The sequence below is a fragment of the Phaethon aethereus genome (genome assembly GCF_964289735.1).
Source record: "Phaethon aethereus genome assembly, chromosome: 3".
Taxonomy (NCBI): Eukaryota; Metazoa; Chordata; class Aves; order Phaethontiformes; family Phaethontidae; genus Phaethon; species Phaethon aethereus.
This window is the reverse complement of record NC_138576.1, coordinates 2,441,418-2,461,862: the sequence shown is the minus strand read 5'-3', so window position 1 is coordinate 2,461,862 and position 20,445 is coordinate 2,441,418. Positions and strand designations below refer to the sequence as shown.

Sequence of the window (20,445 nt, the reverse complement as noted above, 5' to 3'; positions counted from 1 at the left end):
GAAGAAAGGCTAAGAGAGCTGGGGTTGTTTAGCCTCAAGGAGAAGAAGAGGCTCAGGTGGGATCTTGTCAATGTATGTAAATGAGAAGGGGTAAAGAAGACAAAGCCAGGCTCTTCTCAGTGGTATCCAGTGAATGGACAAGAGGCAGCAAGTCTCCACTTTGCATAAGAAACGTGGTTTTTTTTAGCCGTGGTGATGGTCAAACACTGGAACAGGTTGCCCGTGGAGGTTGTGGAGTTTCCGTCCTTGGAGATATTCCAATCCCAACTGGACATAGCCCTGAGCAAGCTGCTGTGGTTGACCCTGCCTTGGCCACAGAGCAGGGTTGGATTAGACCATCTCCAGAGGTCCCTTCCAACTAAGCTATTCTGTGTTTCTGTTTAAGTTGTCTTGTGCAAAAGAAAATAGAGAAGAACTAAGTGATTCATTGGAGGTCTACTGTGTCCTTATCTTCTTGGCTACAGGATGAGCAGAAGGGTTGAGGAAATGTGTAAGCCACAAACAGGAAACCTTGGCTTTCCTGGGTCAATACTTAACGTGACTACTTTCCTTTTTACAGGATAGGGATTTGGAGAGGCTCCGTCGGAAATGGCTGTGTGCCTTAACAAAGCGCCAGGAGTATCTTGATCAGCAATTGCAAAAACTTGTTGGGAAACCTGGTAAGCAAAATACTATTAAAGGTAACAATAGTGATAGGTTGAGAGAGACATGTGCATACGCTTTTCAAAATTTTGCGATATATTAAGATAAAAAGAAGTTAATGGAGAGTTGAACCTCTGAATTCACCAGTAACCTGCTTTCAGTGAAACTAAAATTAGAGAGGCCTATATAAAATTATTTGTTGTTGTTGGATACTGTGTGATTCTTCTTTGTGTGCTGAGTTTCTGAGCAGAGTGGGTTTTATTCTGTTATGGATGGTATAAGATCATCAACACATGATAAAGGCACTGAGTAAGAAATGCTCTCTATTGTCCTGACTGTCATCCTGCTTCTCCAGATAAAACAGAAGATGATGCAGATCGGGAGGCACAGCTTTTAGAGATGAGGCTAACACTCACTGAAGAAAGGAATGCTGTAATGGTTCCTTCTGCTGGCAGTGGGATTCCTGGAGCTCCAGCGGAGTGGTATGAACATACATTGCCATATGCCAGAACAAATGTAAAAATGATGCATGCTCTGTTCCTGGCTTGGATTGTTGCCATATTTTGCTTTCCTTAATCTGCCCTCTGTACACTGTATGAGCAAAGTTGTTAAAATTGGGCCTCTTGCTTAAATTATTTTATTAGGCTGTGTATCTGAAATCCAGAAATGCTATTTATGATACTATTATTGATCAGAGTGTAATTATGACCTTCTGAAAAAAACAGAATCAATATTTATTACCGCTGCACTTACCATTTAAAAAAATTAGCTAATATGTTAATTACCTAGTTCATTCACTTAAAAGGCTGCTCTGTCATAATAAAAATGCATCTACAGGAGCATTTTGTTGCACTCCTGGTTTGAGCACAGAGTCTGTTTAGTCAGCAAGTGTTCCATGTAATTTTCTAAACATTAAAAATAATAAACTACTCTAGACTGAGATTGCTGTACTGTAGCAGCTATGACTAACAACAGCAGGTAAGGAAGCAAGGTTGTTTCACTTCAAACCACTTGTCTTCAGTTACTTTCAACTTTCTGAAATTTTTTTTCTAAGCAAACCTCTGACAGTATTTGTTGATTGAATTGAGTGTCATGCAGGTTTAAGCTGAAGTTTGTTAAAGCTTGTACTTCTGAAACATAAAAATGGCAAATGCTTGTTTGGAAACACATCAACTTTCACATCAAAGTGTTGGACTAGGTTTGAAAACAGTGGAGCTGCAAGAAACTTACTTGAGAAAGAATCTGTTTTGAACATGTTTGCACCAGAGGAAATGTTTAATATGATTCAAGCACCCTATATATTACATAAGACTCCAGCCTGCTCTTGTTCACCATGAAGTTCATCAAGTCCAAGTTTGTCATGAGATGGCTACAGCCCTTTTTTGCAGCTAAGATTGCAACAAGGAGTCTTGAAGTCTTTTGTGCTTCGTGCCACATTTTAGTACTTTATTAATGTTGTGTAGCTTAAAAGTGCTAGGCCATGGAATATTTCATGTTAAAAATAAACAAAGCACCACCTGTGTTACCCCTTCTTCCATGATATGAAAGATGCCTTAAATGGCAGCTTTGTAAGAACGAGTAATAACTGTGTAGTATGGCAGCATCAATGTTAGTTTAAAAACTTTGACACTGGATTTTGTGATTCTCACTCTGCTGTCTTCACTGCCATAACTAATGCAGAGGGGTTTGCATTTAATAAATGTATGTGTGAGAGTAAATAAACTTAATTTTGCTATTAGCATTTTAGAGGGAGAAAACCTTTCTGAAAGCAGAGGTCAAAGAATATAATAATTCTGAGCAAGCTGGTATAAAAGAAATACCAATTTAGTTGAGTCTCAGAATCTGCAACAGTAAATTAAAATAAAGCTGTTTGCCAAGGTTATCAATAGTCTGGCTTAAAATTGCACTTGTACTGAATGTAATGTACTGTCGGCTTGTATCGTAAGGTACGTGTGCTGAGTAAATTTGCGTTAGCTTAAACGCTGCCATTGTCCCTGTCTTAAATTTTAGGACTCCTGTGCCTGGTATGGAAACTCACATTCCCGTTATTTTCCTTGACTTGAATGGTAAGTGGTTCTTAAAATGACAGAATACTTTGAAATGAACTTTGTACAACCAATGACATTGTAGAATTTAAGCAAGTTAATAAAATGAAGGAATGCCTGGAATGGCATTTGAGAGTGCACATTTTTCACTGAAACATATTGTTTAATGTTTCAAAATACACGGCATTATATATGGAAGGAACCATAGATTTTAATAATCCCAGTGTTTTGCAGATATTAAATTAGTGAACTAGCAAAATGAGTACACCTAAGGGAGTGAACAGCAAAAGCCGGTGTAAAGAAAAAATTATTGTTGGGAATGTTCTTTCTGAGGTCTTACAAGGATATATCACCGATGCTATATCCTATAATTTCTTTACGGATGACTTAGAAGAAAATGTGAAGTTACTGCTAATAACGTCCACATATCAAAAAAACATGGCATGATAAGCTCAGGTTAGTTTTACAAAGTGTGATCATATGTGTTTGTTTAAACAGTGTATGTACATCCAAATACAAGATCCAGTTCAAATACTGTATTTGTCAGATGCTTCTACCAAAGATGGGAAATTGTAGCCAAGAAAGCGGCAACCCCAGAGTAGTCCAGGGAGCCAACAGTGCCTAATCAGTTGAACAACTCCTTCTTAAGATGTTTAAGAGAGGATTAACACTTGGATTAGAAGCGTCAGGTGAGAGTGGGGAGGTGGCATTCTGCCTGTTGAGAGGAGGTGGTGTGGTTTAACCCCAGCCAGCAATTAAGGCCCACGCAGCCGCTCACTCACTCCCCGCACAGGAGGATGGGGGAGAGAATCGGAAGAGTAAAAGTGAGAAAACTCATGCGTTGAGGTAAAGACAGTTTAATAAATAAAGCAAAAGCCACGCACACAAGCAGAGCAAAACAAAGAATTCATTCACTGCTCCCCACCGGCAGGCAGGGGTTCAGCCATCTCCAGGACAGCAGGGCTCCATCACACATAACGGTTACTTGGGAAGACATATACCGTAACTCCTAATGTCCCCCTCTTCCTTCTTCTTCCCCCAACTTTATATGCTGAGCATGACATCGTATGGTATGGTCCCTTGGGCAAGCTGGGGTCAGCTGTCCTGGCTGTGTCCGTCCCAGCTTCTTGTGCCCCCCCAGCCTCCTCGCTGCTGGGGTGGGGTGAGAGGCAGGAAAGACCTTGGCTCCGTGTAAGCACTGCTCAGCAGCAATGAAAACGTCCCAGTATTATCGACACTGTTTTCAGCACAAATCCAAAACACAGCCCCGTACTAGCTACTACGAAGGAAATTAACTCTATCCCAGCCATAACCAGCAGAGGAGGGCTTTGCTGCAATCCTGTTTACTTTTATGGTTTGTTCAAATGGTGTCAGAGAGGAGCTAGTTAGTAATTCATTCATGGTGAGGGACTCAAGCCAGAACAGGTTGAGCTTCCCCTCAAAAACCAGATGAAGGGTTTGTTTAATCATGATCGAAAAGTACTGTATTTTCACTTGTTCAACCAGCAGATTATTTTTATTTTAAACAACCCACAACACCTAACTAATGCCAAATGAGCAACATACTTACTGTGATTGAGCAGTCGTGCTGAAAATATGCTTGTGGACAAGACGGGGATGTTTACAGCTGGGGAAGATTCCTGCACAATAGAGGACTTCATAAGGCGCACTTGAGTCTGTGTCCCAGATCTTTGTGCACACTTTCTGTGTAGAAATGGGATTCTTTTTGAAGTGGAACAATGCAGGGAGCTTCTCTTTTGTAGGTAGAGTGTAAGAGCTGGAGCATTAGTGATGAAAATGTGAATTCATGACTTGCCGGATGTTTTTAAAAAGGATAATTGCTTTATGTCTCCTCACTTTCTGCATTCACTTTTATTTCTAGCTGATGACTTCAGTTCCCAAGATAACCTTGATGACCCAGAAGCGGGTGGGTGGGATGCTACTCTTGTTGCAGAAGAGGAGGAGGAATTCTTTGAACTGCAGATTGTGAAGCATCATGATAGTGAGGTAAGCAGTGATGCAGACCAGTATATTTAGTTTAGGAGTCGCTTAATTGCTCTCTTTATATATTCAGATGTGAAAATAATGCATCAAAGACAGCATACAAAGGATGCAACACTTGTTTCTTGTATGACTGACTTCGTGTTTTCAAGGAATATTTGCTAGAAGTGTAACCATGACTTGAAAAAGAATGAAGCTCAAGGATCTTCCTTCATCTAAATCCAAACATTACAAAAGCTTGAGATTCTGAGTTCCTGTTTAAAAAAACATAAACCAATCTCCTGAGCTAATTAGAGTACGGAAGCCCCCAGCTGAAAAAGCAAACAATCTTAACTGTTGCTACGGTTAACATAGTTACCTCTGCATTGTTACGTTTGACACACTCCATTTTGCCACATAGCTCATAGTTTTACAACTTCACTATTATTGGTTTATAATTTTTGCTATTCGGTTTAGAATCTCTCGTTTATTTTTTTTTACCTTACAATTTTGGTCCTTACTCTAAAACATATTTCTTTTTATATTTTTAGAGGAGCTTTATTCCTGATGATTTTGGTAGGGTTTTTTGTTCTGTTTTGTTTTTAAAGCCTGGAAAGATGGCCACCAAGCTGTTTTTCTTATGGCTTGAAGATAAACCATTTAAATCTTCAGTAATACTTATATTTGAACATTCAAGAAGAGAAATTTCAGCTTTTGCTCTGTTGCTCGAAATGTTTCAGCGAAGTTGTTTCTCAAATACAGATGGGAGAGTTATGTGATGTGGTGGAAGATTTTTCACTGCAATCTCTGTTGCTCTCTGGTTTATCCTAATAAATTAGGCCAATGGTCCTGTAATTCTGCATATTTTACAATTTTTTTGCAGTGATCTGGGGTATTCAAAGATTTTTTTTTTTCCCCCCAAGAGGAAATGTTCCAGAGTTTGAGCAAGTTGGCATTTTTAATCCCAGCATCTTCATTTGGCAAACTAATCTTGATTTTTAAATGGCCTCTCCTAAAGTGCATGGATTTTTCTTCATAGGGAGTGAAATGGAGAAGCTGACTCTCAAAATTTATGTATTATGTATTTTTGTTAATTATGCTTAATTAATTACAGTTAATTATACACCTAATTATGCTTATTAGAGGATACATTTTTTTCCTTTGCAGGTGAAAGCAGAAGCCTCGTGGGATTCCACAGTCCATGACTGTATCCAACTCAGTAAAGGAACAGCAGCAGATGAAAGAGTTTACCTTATTGTGAGAGCCACTGTCCAGCTCAGCCATCCTGCAGAAATGCAGTTAGTGTTACGCAAGCGCATTTGTGTTAACGTGTATGGCAGACAGGTATGTCTTCTATAATCCTTCACACTTTCACTCTGCCCCATGTTTATCACTGCTTGAAGCGGGGAAGGCTGTGATTTGTGCAATGTGCTGCTGCTATGGCTCTTATTTTCTTGTATCTACCTTCATCTCTGCCTGAAATGGAAGCACAGTATCAGTGGCATGCATCGAGACTTTAAGCTGCCAAGTAATTTTTATAGTATCTTTTGTATTGCGGATGATAATGCATCTTTTTTTTTGGAAGGCTCAATGGCATCTAAGTATGAGAGATTGTGTATTATTTGTATTAACTACCACGAGCTTTATCCACAATCACTGGAAAAAGTAGAAAGAGTTAACTTCTTATGAGCTTGGAGTTCATGTTTTGCAAAAACTGTGTATCAGAAGAAACTTCTGTGTTTGCCTACTCCTATGGTATGTTCACACATTACTGCTAACCATTTCTATTTGTGCATCCAGATATTTAGAGTTAAACTAGCAATAGTTGGAGCAGAGGTCCCCTTATGGAATTTCTCAAAGTTCATTACTCTTGGTCTTTATGTTTTCCAGTTGCCTTGTGCTTTTACGATAATGTGTAGGTGAGAGCAGGATGTTTGATAAATAGAAAGCAGAAGGTTGTCATTCCATTTGCAGCATCATCTCCTGAAAAATATTTTATTCTTGAGAAAGTTGGTGAGGAAGAGTTTGTCCAGCATTGTCTCAGAATCCAGCTTCCCCTAGCAGTGACAATGACAAAGCAGAAAGCCTGAATTGTTATTCTGTTTGCATATCTGTAGTTAAAATCTGAAGCAAGAGCAGAAGAGGTGTGGTCACACCCAGAAACCTGTAGGCAACTCTAAACTGCTTTTAGAGCTAGGAATAGAAGAACTACAGGGCAAAAGCTTTTTCTCAGAAAGCAGTGAATTTTTTCTCATATAGAATGGAAGAGTGTATTCAATAGATAAATTGAGCATGCCAGTAATTACAGTTGTGTTAAGTCTTCGTCAATTCTGTTTTCTATGATTTAATCAATTATGTTTTTTACTTTTATTCAACATGGAATCTTTGGATTTCTTGCTAGGTTTCTAAAAATCCTCATCAATAACCTTTCCCGGGTGTTCATCTCAGCAGCATCTTTGAATGACTCATCTCTGCATTAATTCAACAGTCCAGTTCTTAACCCTGCAAGGCGCCAAGTCAGCATAAACAATGACCATGCCCCTTAAATCATTCTTCGTAACGATCTCTTTGGTCAAGAATTTAATGTCTGTACTTGTCAATATTCAAGACAAGTCACCTAGGGCTCTATCAAAAAAAAAAAAAAAAACCCTCTAGAACTAGCAAATGCTTTCTGTGCTGGTTAAGCAGTCACCTTGCAATGAAGGAAGTTAATCCTTTCTCTGTATCTAAAATACAGACAGCAAATGATTTGTCTCCAAGTTAAAATCTTTGACTCTTACATATTTATTGGCTAGTCTTTTGGGTTTGGACTTCTTTCATTGTAAACTATATTTACTTCAGTTGAACTATCTTAAACCATGTTTTCCTTAAAGCAAGAAATGTTTCCCCTTTTTTTTTTTGTCTCCCCACAGGGTTTTGCGCAGAGTTTCCTCCGAAGAATGTCTCACCGAAGTTCCATTCCTGGCTGTGGTGTCACTTTTGAGATAGTCTCAAATATTCCAGAGGTGAATAACAAATCAGAGTATCTGAAATTGGCTAAGAGCCTCTATCTTTCTGATTTTTTCCCTTATTTTGAGCATGCTAGCTCTGGCTGCTGCAAGCATGAACTATGGTGCTTGTAAAAGATTAAGCATATTCCTTTACATGCTGTGACTTAGCAGCAACCTGTGTCTTATCAGTGTCACTATGTATTTTGTTGAGTGAGCATCTATTTGCTCAGATCCTTGAAGAAACACTTTAAAGAGAGAGAAAAAGGGGGAGTAAAGATGGGTAGGTGAAGTGCCTAATGTAGGGAGCATGAGGATATGGAAGAAATAACAAAGTGGCTTTTTCCAAGTAATGTCTTTATGCAACTCTTGATTCCTGAGCATGTTCATAGATGCTAATCCTTTCCTTGCAAACAGATGCTCTATCAGAGCACTTGTAAAAACATTAACACACGAAGAGCCAAAAGTCTGATTGCTGCCTGACACTGTCTTTTATGTTCTGCTGTATTTAGCACTCTGCGTTGAAATGTTTCTCAAGCAATGCTCTACTTTTTCTTGCAAGTCACTTGAAATTTTGTTTTCCTCACAGGATAGGTAACACCTTGAATGTGTTTGAGCACTTTTTAATTACAAAATATCCAAATGCAACCCTTTTGCTAACCAATGTCAGTGTCTCACTGGAGGATCTCCAAAAGAAAACCGAAAGAACAATAACCACATGTAGCTTGAGATGATGTCTGTGACAGTGGTAGGAGCACCTATACAGTTTGCACGGCATGCATTCCTTCAACATAATGTGGCTTATGTTTAGAAACCTCCAACAAGGCGTCTGAATCTTCCCCTGACCTTAAGGACAAACAATGTCGAATCTGTCCTGTGTGTTTTAAAAATGCGTTTTCTTCAGGACTGATGTGGGAGACTTTTATTTTATTTTAAAAGGATGTAATTTCTTTTCATCTTCCTAGGATGCTCAAGGAGCTGAAGAGCGGGAGGCACTAGCCAGAATGGCAGCAAATGTTGAAGATGCAGCTTCAGCCGACTCTGAAGCCTATATTGAGAAGTACTTGCGGAGTGTGCTGGCTGTGGAGAACATTCTCACCTTGGATCGTCTGCGCCAGGTCTGTTTTTAGGCTGTAGCAGACAGCAGAGAATATGCTTACCGAGAAGAGTGTATGGCAATGCAAATGTTCTCATAAGTGCATACGGTGGCTAATAAACCAAAAACACCACTTCACTGCATACCTCAGCCTTACAAAGTGTGCGTGTGGCAAACATCCAAAGAAGCAACTGTAGCTCTCTTTACAGACAGGTTATCACTCAACTACCTGCAATATGGATGGATGCAACTGGGAGCTTTACATTAAATGCACTATTACAGGATCCTTGGTTTGGTTTTAAGACAGCTTATTGCTAATTACGGTTCAGAAAAAGTAGGTGTGTGGCGTTAGCTTTTGCTTTCTGAAGCTTGGGCTTTAGTAATCGTTTCTGAAGTTGCTAGTAGAATTCTTGTCATTTTGCCCATATTCTACCTTGAAATAACCAAACCTGTTCTGTCAGTAAATAGACATTGATTGGGTTAATATTAAATACTGTAACTTGATCTGTTTACCAGGAAAAACACAAGAGAGAAAAACATTTATTGAGAACTGTTCTTCTGGATATAAATTATGCAAGTACAAAAAAAAATGATGCAAAACAAGCTAGAGTATGTGCCTGCCCACTATAAATTAATAGTGAAATGTGATGCACTCTAAGTATTGAAAGCAACTTTCCTGTCATATATAATTAGTTTAAAGGATTAAAATAGGAGCTCAGCTAGGAAAGGTAGCCTTAGTCTTCGCATCATCAGTCAGTCGTCTCCTAGAATCAGAACTGTAAGATCCTACGTGTGCCAAGCAGCAAAATACTAGATGTTAAGAGTTTATCCACTTTTACACTTCTAGCAATGTTATGTGCAAGTTTTAGATTACAGTAGACTTTACAGACAGGAGCCTGTGCCGTAAGGCTGTTTAGAAACGTTTTTCTTATATAGATAAAACTATCCTGGGATGATTGGAGCTTAGATTCTTGCAAAACACACATATTTTCTTTGTTTTGCTTCTCTATGATTGGCAGGAAGTTGCTGTAAAAGAGCAGCTAATGGGAAAAGGAAAACTCTGCCGCAGGAGCCTGAGCTCTCCCAATGTGAATCGGGTGAGTATTCCATGCTGGCATCTGCAGCGTTCTGAGGGCAGCAAGTCCAATCTTTCAATGACAGGTCCCTGTGATGCCAGAGTCATGGAGTATAGCAATAAATTTCCTTCTGTTTGACCCTTCTGTTTGTCTGTGCTATTTGTGAGCATGTAAATCGCTAAGCGGAGACAAAATCTGCACATATTCATGCTTTCATCATGCAGGCTAGTATGCTCAAAAGCACCCCCATAAATCCAGACCATCTGGAAAAACAATGTAAAAAGAACTTAGCTTTATTTTTTCTTAACACTGGAGGTTGATTCATCTAGCTATCAGGTTGAAGATTTGTATTTTTCTTTTTCTTTAGAAGATTTGAAAGCAAGTTACAAGTATTTACTGAACTTAAAATTTGTAGCAGTGGTGTAGGGACATTATCTTTTCCTGTTTAGTGCATAAGAAAGGTGAGGCTTCTGTTGTCCAAAATTTGGAATGAAATGCTTTGGTAGAACTGGTAATCAAACTTGTCAAATTCAGGCTCTTTCCAGATCATTAATCAGGATTTCACCTTTCATCTCTTGTATTTCAGTTCTGCTTTAACTGCAAAACAATTTCTTTTCACCCTTCCTCATGTTTATCAAGATACTTACCAGTTCTTTAAGTTTTTGTTAAGGAATAATTCTGCTTGCTTTAACTATTTCAGCTTTCTGGAAGCCGCCAAGATTTAGCACCCCCTTATAACCTGAGCAGTAACCGGGTAAGTATCTGAAGGTCTCCTGGGAAATCTGTAGAAGAAAAGTAGCTACAGTGACTACACTATAGCAGTTACAGGGGCATAAGTGGGAAACATCTGTAGAAGATGGGGCACAACCATGTGCTCCTTGTATCCTGGGGACTGTTCCTAGGACATAACTAGCTTAGGATGGGCCACACTAGACCTCTCTGGGAAGGTTCCCAGGCCTTTGTCAGTCACATAGCGCTGCTGCCAGCCGCTGCAGGCTGTGCAATGGCAGACCTGAGTTGAGCAGACGAGATTAAATGCAGCCATCCATCACACAAGAATGCGCTTGTCAGGGGAAATTTTCTCATCGTCAAGCTTCAGAGCTCTTCCAAAGCTTTCACCTGGGTGGATGCAAACTTTCTGGGTAAATTTGGGTTCACATGTAAGGTCAGGCCCACCTCTAGGACAGAATAGAGGCCTATGAAGAGAGTCTCTGACCTTCAGAGGGAAACCAGCAGTTTTAAGCTTGCGATGGGACGATAATTCAGCCCATTACACTCTTTTAAAATAACAGTATAGATCAAAAGTATTTCTTTAAAAAGTGAAAGATTCAATTTAAACTTGTTTTCCAAAAACTGGATAAACTGAAGCGTCTTCTGGTGATAGATATTCTGCCCAGCGAGCGTGTACTCATTTTGAAAGGGAGAATCTAGTGGTGACAAGGCATTTTAATGCATAATGCAGTTGCACAGAATAATAGAATTTTGATGTAGTGCTCTAGCATTGGTTGCTAAATCTGCTACATCTGATCCATGTAGAGAATGCTAAAATATGTGCAGGTGATAAAGTGCTTATAGCAACTTCTATTTGGAGAGAACTGTGGGATGTTTCAATATTGTAGGTTTTCAAAGTAAAAATTAAAGACCAGAGTTCTTAATGATTTCTGTTTTTCTCCTCCCTTCCCCTCAATGACTTCTTTCATTGCATGTTTCAGAGTCCAAAGGTGCCAGCAGAGGTAATGCATTAGGTCCACCTAATGAGTGGGATAATAATTTTATCTCACTATAAAGTTTATTTTGCGCACTTAAACGCTTTTATTTCTGCTTTGAAGATGCTGCTGGTGGTGTCTCATTTGCATAGTACACAGCAAATGAGTTTTTCCATTGCAAAGCCTGTCATTAACACAGTGTGAAACTGGTACAAATGAGAGAAGTTTCTTCTTCTTGGGTGCATCTTATGGTTTGTTACAGAGCTATAGCTATTTAATGCCAATTCTTGCAGTCCTTTGGACAGGGTGAAGTTATTTCAGAAATGACCCCATCTCAGCTCAAAAAAAAAAAAAAAAAGATAGACATGAAAGCAAGCAAATACGTGCCAGTCATGTGTGCATTAGCTTGGAGATGAGATAAGCGTTGAGAGTTTCTTCCAAATTTTTCTCAGGCTTTATGGCTTCAGATAGTTCAGTGTTAATGACTCTTGATTTCTATGAAAGAATTATTTTAAATTAACACTGGGCCAATGGAAAACATGTTTATCCTTAGTACCATGTTAGCACTCTTGGAGCAACGACTGTTTGTCCCCTTAGTTGTACCAAGCTTTGGTTAACCAGAGTTAATCCGTAGTGGTTTGCATGGGTTTTTGCAGCTCTTCACCGTGGTTGATGTAGTCACTGACAACCTCGTTGTACTGTTGTAACATGGTGCTGAGATTGTGTAGCTCACCTCCTTGCTGGCAGCGTGCTTCATTTCAAGGCACTTGTTACTCAGGACATGGCGGGTGCAAACTGCCCTGTTAGAAATTTCTGATTTCAAATGGATCTCTGGTTCGCTTTCCGTAGGGAGATGAATGAAAGCTTTTCTAATCACAGTGAAATGGTAAACAAATTCTTAAATGTTCCTATGGCACACAGACATCATAAAGCACACTGGTGATATCAGTCCTATCTGTTTTAGCATAAATGATGTGAGAATGCCTTGATATGCTGAGTTTCAACTAAGTTAGATGTCTTTGTCACTTGCAGAGAAATTTAGTGAAAAAAGTCTCCAGCAGTGATGAATCATTATTTTACCAGGAATTTGGTTTTGTTTACAAGTGACTATAAGAAGCTAATCTCAAACAAGTAGTTTATTGTATCATAAGAAACATCATTCACAGGATAGTAACGGTGTCCTGAATTGGGTGCAGAACTAATCTGTCGAGCTTGCGTACTTTAATGTTAATGGAAGCCCTTGACGCATTTCAGAATATTTCTCTCCTTAACTTTTATTCCATTGCTTCATTTTTCTCTCTAATTTTAACATTATTATTCCTTGCATTCCTGCTGTCTTTACCATGGATTTTTAGCTTTGTGGAAAGGGCTCTTGAGTCTCATTCCTGTATGTAAAGCACCATTCATACTGGTAAAATTATGAATGTGGACTCTGCTTCATTCTTCAGCATATGAATAGCCAGGACTCATTCCCCTGTAAACAAGAATATTAAACAAGTTAGAATAAGAAGTAAAGCTGGTGTTGGTGCAAGTAAAACAGGCAGATCAGAAGTTTCCAGAATTAGGACTTGGATTCATCTTGCAGCCATAATTGAATCTTTGATACTACCAACATAGATGGGTGGCTACATCCCCATGGAGAGCTAGAAAAGCCCTTCTCCAGGACTGCAGTGGAAGTGTGGGTTTGGCACATTTTGAAAAAACATTAAAGATGATCTCTGTGTACTGACACCACAGAGAGCTTCCAAAGAGCAGGATGACTCTCTCACTGAGATATGCATTCATGTGAAATATTTAAGTCACCATTGGGATTTTTTTTTTAATAATAATTCATAAGATCACACTACCTAACTGGCTGAGAAGGCAAGGAGATGCCTTCTAAATTTACTTCAGAATACAGGCTTACAGGTATTTCTTATTAGGTTAACAGGACTCCGTTTGATCTCACCTTTAAGTTATATCTGCTTGCTTAAATAAGAAAGAGACAATTTTTACTTCTGTTATCACTACAGATATAGTTATGGGAGAGTGAGATGAGTTTTATTTCATCTTGCACATAAGCACATGTCAGGTGATGCAGGAGTATAGAGTCTCTTAGTGGTGAAATAAGGTACGGAGCTGGATTTTTACATTCCAGGGTGTTTGCAGTGGAAGTTTAAAAAGTCAGTTGACTTAAACTGGATGAGTCAGATGCACAAAGAATGGAAGGCACCTCTGAATTGTTTTACTAGTCTTCTTCAGACTATAGTCACATACTGAGTTGTTTTTCATAGAATCATAGAATAGTTTGGGTGGAAAGGGACCGTTAGAGGCCATCTAGTCCAACCCCCTGCAGCGAGCAGGGACATCTTCACCCAGAGCAGGTTGCTCAGAGCCCCGTCCAACCTGACCTGGGGTGTTTCCAGGGATGAGGCATCGACCACCTCTCTGGGCAACCGGGGCCAGGGGTTCACCACCCTCATCGTAAAGAATTTCTTCCTTCTATCTAGTCTGAATCTCCCCTCTTTTAGTTTAAAACCATTACCCCTTGTCTTATTTCTACAGGCCCTGCTAAAAAGTCTGTCCCTATCTTTCTCGTCAGCCCCCTTAAGCCCTGGCAGCTGCAATAAGCCTGGAACCTTCTCTTCTCCAGGCTGAACAACTGCAACCCCCAACAACCCCTTTGATAGTCGTCCTTCCTTTCCCAAAAGTCGAGTAGTTTGTAGGTCAAAAGCCTTGTATCCAGAAGCCAAGTAAGAGAAAATTGTGCCACTTAACCTTCAAGTTTTACTGGGAACCAGAGTTTTTTCACCAAATTGGTACCATGTAGATCAACATGAATAATCTCCCTGTTTGTGAGAACAAGTGCCTTTTGTCCCAGCTGTATGCTTATATTTAAGTGCTACATGGTCACCTTTTCCTAAGCTTTTTCTGAACTGCTAAAATAATAAAATGCAAGAACTATTCATTTCTCTTACCCAGTGGCAGCATTTTAACGGTTTGTCAACTTCAAGAAAAGAACTGTTGTCAGGTAAAGCCTACAGATGACTTGGGTAGTGATCACCCATATTTACTCTGTAAGATTTTGTGCATATCAGTGCTGACCTGAGTAAATTCCCTGGTGTTTTTCATGGAGGATGTGTGAAAGAAGGGAAGGCAGAGGAGGAGGAGGAGAAGTTATTATAGAAATAAACCACTTTATAAACAGCTCTGTATCAAAATACATCAAGGGACATGCGTTCTTCCGGTGGCTATTTTTGATTTGTTAAATTAAGTCACTTGACCTCTGTTTGGTCACTTGGCAGAGACCAAATATATTCATGAAATGATGGCTCCTCTGGTCAAATGATTTACAAGCTTCCTTCCTTTCTCTCACCACCCTTCTTGATAGAGGAAAGATTCACAGCACTTAAATAATACCAATTGCTTAGACTTTAAGCGTTTCAGTTAGCAAATGCACAAAGCAATCATGTTGAGAGTGCTATATAACGTGTATGTGATACTTGGGAACTTGATCAAGTTAATATAGTTAATAATTCTTATATTTTTTTTTCTTTTTGTGAGATTGCTGTGGGTTATCTTTCAGTCCAGTTCAGTGAAATCAATCATTCATGAACTACCTTTTGCCTCTGCAGATTTTTCACATGACAGTTGACCCTTTCAGTTGCCTTCAGTATTTTCTTTTGCAAATGTTTCTCCACCTGTTGCCCTGATTTACCTACTTTTTAATGGTGTGCTGTCATCTCAGAGTTGAGGCTCACATTACCCCTAACAAATATGACCTTCAGTCTAAAATGATGATCTTTCCACTCCCTCTAAACCCAGCGTGCTTTAAGTATATGGCCAGACAAATCCTATTCTCAAGTGCTTATCCCCGTTCCTCAGGACCTGCATTTTATTTAACTCGGAAAAATATAGAATATTAAATTAAAATTGTGTAGAAAATGTAGTCATCCATAATATTAAGGCTGAAGCAAAATATCCTAAAGATCGTAAGAAAGCTTTTCCTAAGCAAAAGTCACTAAATCTTGCCATTCTGTCCGTCCAGGATGAATAGTCTGAAAGTCTTTTGCTCTATTTCTTACCTACTCCAATTTTTGAATAATTCTTTGAACGGGTCTACAAAGTCAAGATACTTGCCTGAAATTGTTTTTTGTTGGAACAGCCAATGAAGGGCACTTCTGACTCAACAAATCGTGATTCAGAAAATGGTTCAGTTGCTCCTTACCTGCATTGTGTCAGCGTTCTACTAAGCTAGAAAACTTTCCCATAATACTCTTTCTGTTTCTTATGTCTCTGGTCTCCAGAAGCACTTAGACTTGGCCTATAGATAGAAAATTACTAAGACATGTCACCTTTGTCCATTTGTCTTCAGTAAGTGGATCATTATCCTATGATCCAAAAGTAACACTAATCAAACGTCATTATGTCCTCCAAAAAGAAGCCTTCAGATGCTTTGTGTTCTTCCAGAGTTCTTTTTCTTAACGTAATGCCAGTGTCTACCAGGCTGATGGCAGACCAGACCAGAAGGCAACAAAACCAACCAGTATTTCAAGACTGTTTGAGTCTTGTGATGACTACCCACCAAATAATGTTGTTCTTTTTTTTAAACTCCTTCAGTGGTGCATCCAGAAAATACTGATTCACACTGAGTATTTCTTCCCATCTGGATAGAGTACGAACTCTTTTCTTGTGTTTTGGCTCTTCTCCTGCAAACTAACCTGTCAGCAGGAGACCGAGAAGGAGACTGCAGGAAACATTTCACATCCTGAAGGGGAAGACCGTTTGAGCATAATCTGGAGTTGCTGGCTGTTTCCATGCTGCCTTTCAATGTCTGCTGATCAAAATGGCAGGATAAGAAAGCAGTCTCCGAAGCAGTATTTTGAATGGGTTTAAGTGGAGCGAGACTGCGTGCAGCAAGGCCACCTGAAAGTAACACAAGACAGCAAAAGCCTGCATAAGAGTTTCTGGGGAGTGGTATAGGAAAGACCATTTCATAGAAATGTTTTGTGGAAAGAATTTTCCAGGCGTAGGCATGACTTTTTAATGTGTTTAAGTAAATGAGTTGCAGGTCAAAGATAATGCTTAAGTTGGGGGCTTAAGGTATGGGTAGAACAGCTCTGTCATCCACACTGATAGAGCAGGAAGCTTTCAAGAAAGTCTTAAACACCTTAAAGGTTTGAGGCTTAAAGTCCTCAGAAATACAAGACTAAACAAACCCCTGATACAATTGCTAGTCCCAGTCTGTGTTACGTCATCTTTGACGTTCAGGATGGCTGCCTCCAGTCAACTCAGACATCCGTTAGTCTTTAGGCATGCCAAATGTTACTTCACAGAAACGGCGCCTGTTGTCTCTACATCTAATAATATGGATGATTGCTAGTAGAGCTCTGAAGGCAGGTGCTGGTCTGCAAAAGTGCAAGTTACTTGCTATTCAAAGCAGGAGAGCTTCTATGGGACTAACTTATAGATCCAAATGGAAACGATTTTTGCTCTGGGCTGCTCCTTGTGACCTTCAACCCATTGGAGAAATCTATTCCTCCTATCCAGCTTATTTATTATTTGTGAAACATTCATGACTTCAAGTTACAATTAAGATTAGTTTAGCTGCCTGTCATTTTTCTATTCAAGGTCAGATTATTTCCTTGCATCCAACAGTGTGAAGCTTCTTGAAAAGGCACGTTTCCCCTTGTTCCCCCAGGAACAAATACATAAAACTTGTGGTCTGGGATGTAGCACGTCTGTCCATCCCTTGTGACTCCTTTCTAGTATGTTTGCTCTACCATCTCGTTGTGAAAGCATTTATCTTTCTGTTATGTCTTTTGAAAGAACAAGCAAGGTACAGATACAATATAATCCAGACACGGACAGATAATTGTACCAACCATAGCATAACTCTTTACCAGAAGTGGGGTCACACTTCAATTTGTATCGGTTTGGCTGCACCATTCTGTCTTTGCAACCTCTATTTCTGGAAAGGTGAAACTTTGCAAGCTTGCAGTCCTGAGGGCACTCTGCTACCTGAATAGGACAACACTTTTCCACAAGACATTGAGACTTCTTGTAGCATTTGAGACCAGGATCTCTAAATGGATATTGAGTTGCCTGAACTCCTATAAATAAAGTAAATTAGCACCATGTAGCTGTATTAGAGCCTGCTCTTTGGCAGTGTGAAGAATCACTTTGACAGGCGTTGCGAGTGTGCTTATATCAGAAATTTGCAGGGCAACCACATGGATTTCAGTGCCTACTTTTCAGCACTGCACACCTAACATGGTGCTCAGTCTGGTGAAGCAATATACTGTCTTGTGTCCACATGAAACTTTCAACAGAGACACCCTCTGGCCAGTCATTTAGTGTAATCATTGCAGGCAAATCTGTGAAAGATTCTACAGATCAAGATGATAGAGTTCGGAAAAAAACAATTTGGCCTTGTAGACTCTTGACATTTGTGCACTGGTGTGAAATACTAGCTTGGAGATTCTCTCCGTTAGCCAGGAGACTTTGTCATTGAGCCAGCTTCTGACCTGCAAGGTTGAGATGAAAGATGCAAAACCGCAGCGGACATTTGTAAAAGCGAGAAAAATCGCACCCTATGTGCAGAATGGTGTGTACCTCCCTTGGGATCCATGTGAAAACCCAACTAGATAATCCCGGGGCCTTGGGAAGGTAGATGGCCTACTGCCTTCTCTGTCACTGCTTCTTCCTACCTCATCTACACTCAGGCTCTAGCAGGTCTGAAAATCATTGTGTGTCATTTTCACTAACCATGTCAAAACTCTAACCTGTCTTTACTGAATCTTTTTCTTGGCTCCTGGTTTCCGCAGCTTGTCGTCATGTATTCCATCTTTCTCTTTTCCAGGCTGATAGAAAAATTGTGGTACCATGGTTCCTTCCTCTTGATCTGATCAGCTCATCCATTATCTGACCTTAGGCGCTAATGCCCAGGCTTTAGGTCTAAGATCCTATTTCTTTTCGTGTTCAGAGCTGTCTGTCCTCAGCCCATCTCTCTGACACTCTGTATCCAGGTTTCACTTGTGACTGCTTCCTGAGCAGATATGCAAAATATTTAGGAATTTTGGGCAGACAGCACTATTTTACGTTCTCCTGGCTGTGACTTTTCACCTCATTGTGACTTCCAAAACACAGCTGTGCAATTGAGTGAACTATTATAGCTTTAAGGTCTATAAGTAGACTTTTTGTGTGCCTTGATGCTTATGGGAGATGGGAGCTAAGGGTGCTTATCTTTGCAGGACTGGGTGTTTCAACTAAAAGTGCCTCTGGGGAAGGGTCTTTCCTCAGCTCTGTGCATTCTGAACTTTGCAAAGGGGCTGTGCAGGCTAGCATGGTCTGTTAGTATTGCTGTACTCTCGCTGGTGTGCTAACTTCAAAAAATACAACTTTTTTTTTCCCCTAGGGCCGATGGGAGAGTCAGCAAGATGTATCCCAAGGTGCCACAAATTCCAGTAGAGGCATTAGTCCATCTCGTACCTCTCTGCCAGGCTCTGGACAGCAAAACCACTCTCCTGATCCGGGTAAGGGCTTTCCTAAAGCTAAGACAACTGTCATAAAAATGGAGTGAAGTTCCTGAATGTCAGATAAAGCTGAGCTACTTTCAGAGATGCAGAGACATTTCATCTCCAGAGCAATGTCCGTGCAATTCCCTCTCTGTGAACATCTAGCAGTTGTGGCTGAGCTACCCAGACTCTAGGCTACTCTAACTAGCAGTTCCTTTGACTCTGTTACTACTTCTGCTAAATGGCACGTGGTTAAAGTTGTCTGAAGATGCAGTCTTTATCTCAGAAGCTCAATTTCTAAAGCCAAAAGGTAACTGGGCTCAGAAAGTGCTATCTGTTATGTGAGTAAAACAGCAAAGATGGTAAGACTGCTAATGTTATGGAAAATAAGGAGCTCTGGAATTGCATAGATATTTTGCAGCTAATGTATAACTGAGGACACAGAGATATACAGTGATGTTTTGTATGTCTAACTAGGTTTTGTCAAGGAAGAGTAGAAAAACCAGCAGTATAAGCAAGAAGAGTAGAATGCTCCTAACATTTTTTTCTCGTTTTAACTTTTATCTTCTCATCTTTTACTTCTAGTGATTTTTGTAATTATCATTAAAATTGTGTGTTGTATGGACGTCCTTTTTTGATTATGCGGCTTGATTATATTTTTTTTCCTGCTTCTGCACATTATAAAGCACTTTGTGTTTCCAGTTGCAAACAGCAGGCTTTTTCACACCATGTGATGAAAACAAATTTCTGTGCACTGGGGCCACAGATTAAGACCTACCCGAATTCATATATCCCTTTGAAGGGAGGAGCATGCACTCAATGCCTTTCTTTGTCTAATGCTTTGACCACTGGAAGATGTTGCTGTGTTTTGTCTTTTGGGGTTTTTTAGGGCTTATTTCCCTCCCCTCCAGCATAGCTGTTCTCATTTTTTATTCTTTCCAACAGGCATTAGTAGCCTTGCTGCTTCCTATCTGAATCCTGTAAAGTCCTTCGTGCCTCAGATGCCAAAGCTGCTGAAGTCTCTCTTTCCTGTTAGAGATGAGAAAAAGGGCAGGCAGACTTCTCCCCTTGCACAGCAGGTAAAAAATTAAATCAAATAGGCTATGCAGTAATATTGGTGAGTGCTGTTAGACTTGCTGGCAAAGTGCTATTTTATATGTTGTTGCAGTGCAAACCAAGCTTTTAGTCATAGTAAAGCCTCGTGATGCATTTCCCCTCCATTCTGTCCAGAGATAGTGGAGCTGTTTAAACTTATTGATACACTCAGCCCACTTGGCTTTTTAGAAGTGCCAAGTACACTACCAGCGTGATTTATGGTAATACCACTTGCAGCAACAATAGTAAAATTTATGAAGTGCACTTAGTGTTGTTTGTGTATTGCCAAGTGGAAAATGTAAGTCTATTTTTAATTTGTTAT

General features: G+C 39.8%; 1 protein-coding gene across 1 annotated transcript in view; it reads left to right on the top strand.

Moving 5' to 3' along the window:
• KIF13B (kinesin family member 13B) overlaps positions 1–20,445 on the top strand; it is a gene marked incomplete at its 5' end in the record, with an annotated part of 127,798 nt that overhangs the window by 92,589 nt on the left and 14,764 nt on the right. Inside the window, 11 exons of the mRNA XM_081997575.1 lie at positions 560–659; positions 998–1,124; positions 2,653–2,708; positions 4,570–4,694; positions 5,835–6,011; positions 7,580–7,672; positions 8,620–8,772; positions 9,770–9,847; positions 10,527–10,580; positions 18,929–19,046; positions 19,974–20,107. Coding sequence (XP_081853701.1) covers positions 560–659; positions 998–1,124; positions 2,653–2,708; positions 4,570–4,694; positions 5,835–6,011; positions 7,580–7,672; positions 8,620–8,772; positions 9,770–9,847; positions 10,527–10,580; positions 18,929–19,046; positions 19,974–20,107 — 1,215 coding nt within the window. The remainder of the gene's footprint in view (positions 1–559; positions 660–997; positions 1,125–2,652; positions 2,709–4,569; positions 4,695–5,834; positions 6,012–7,579; positions 7,673–8,619; positions 8,773–9,769; positions 9,848–10,526; positions 10,581–18,928; positions 19,047–19,973; positions 20,108–20,445) is intronic.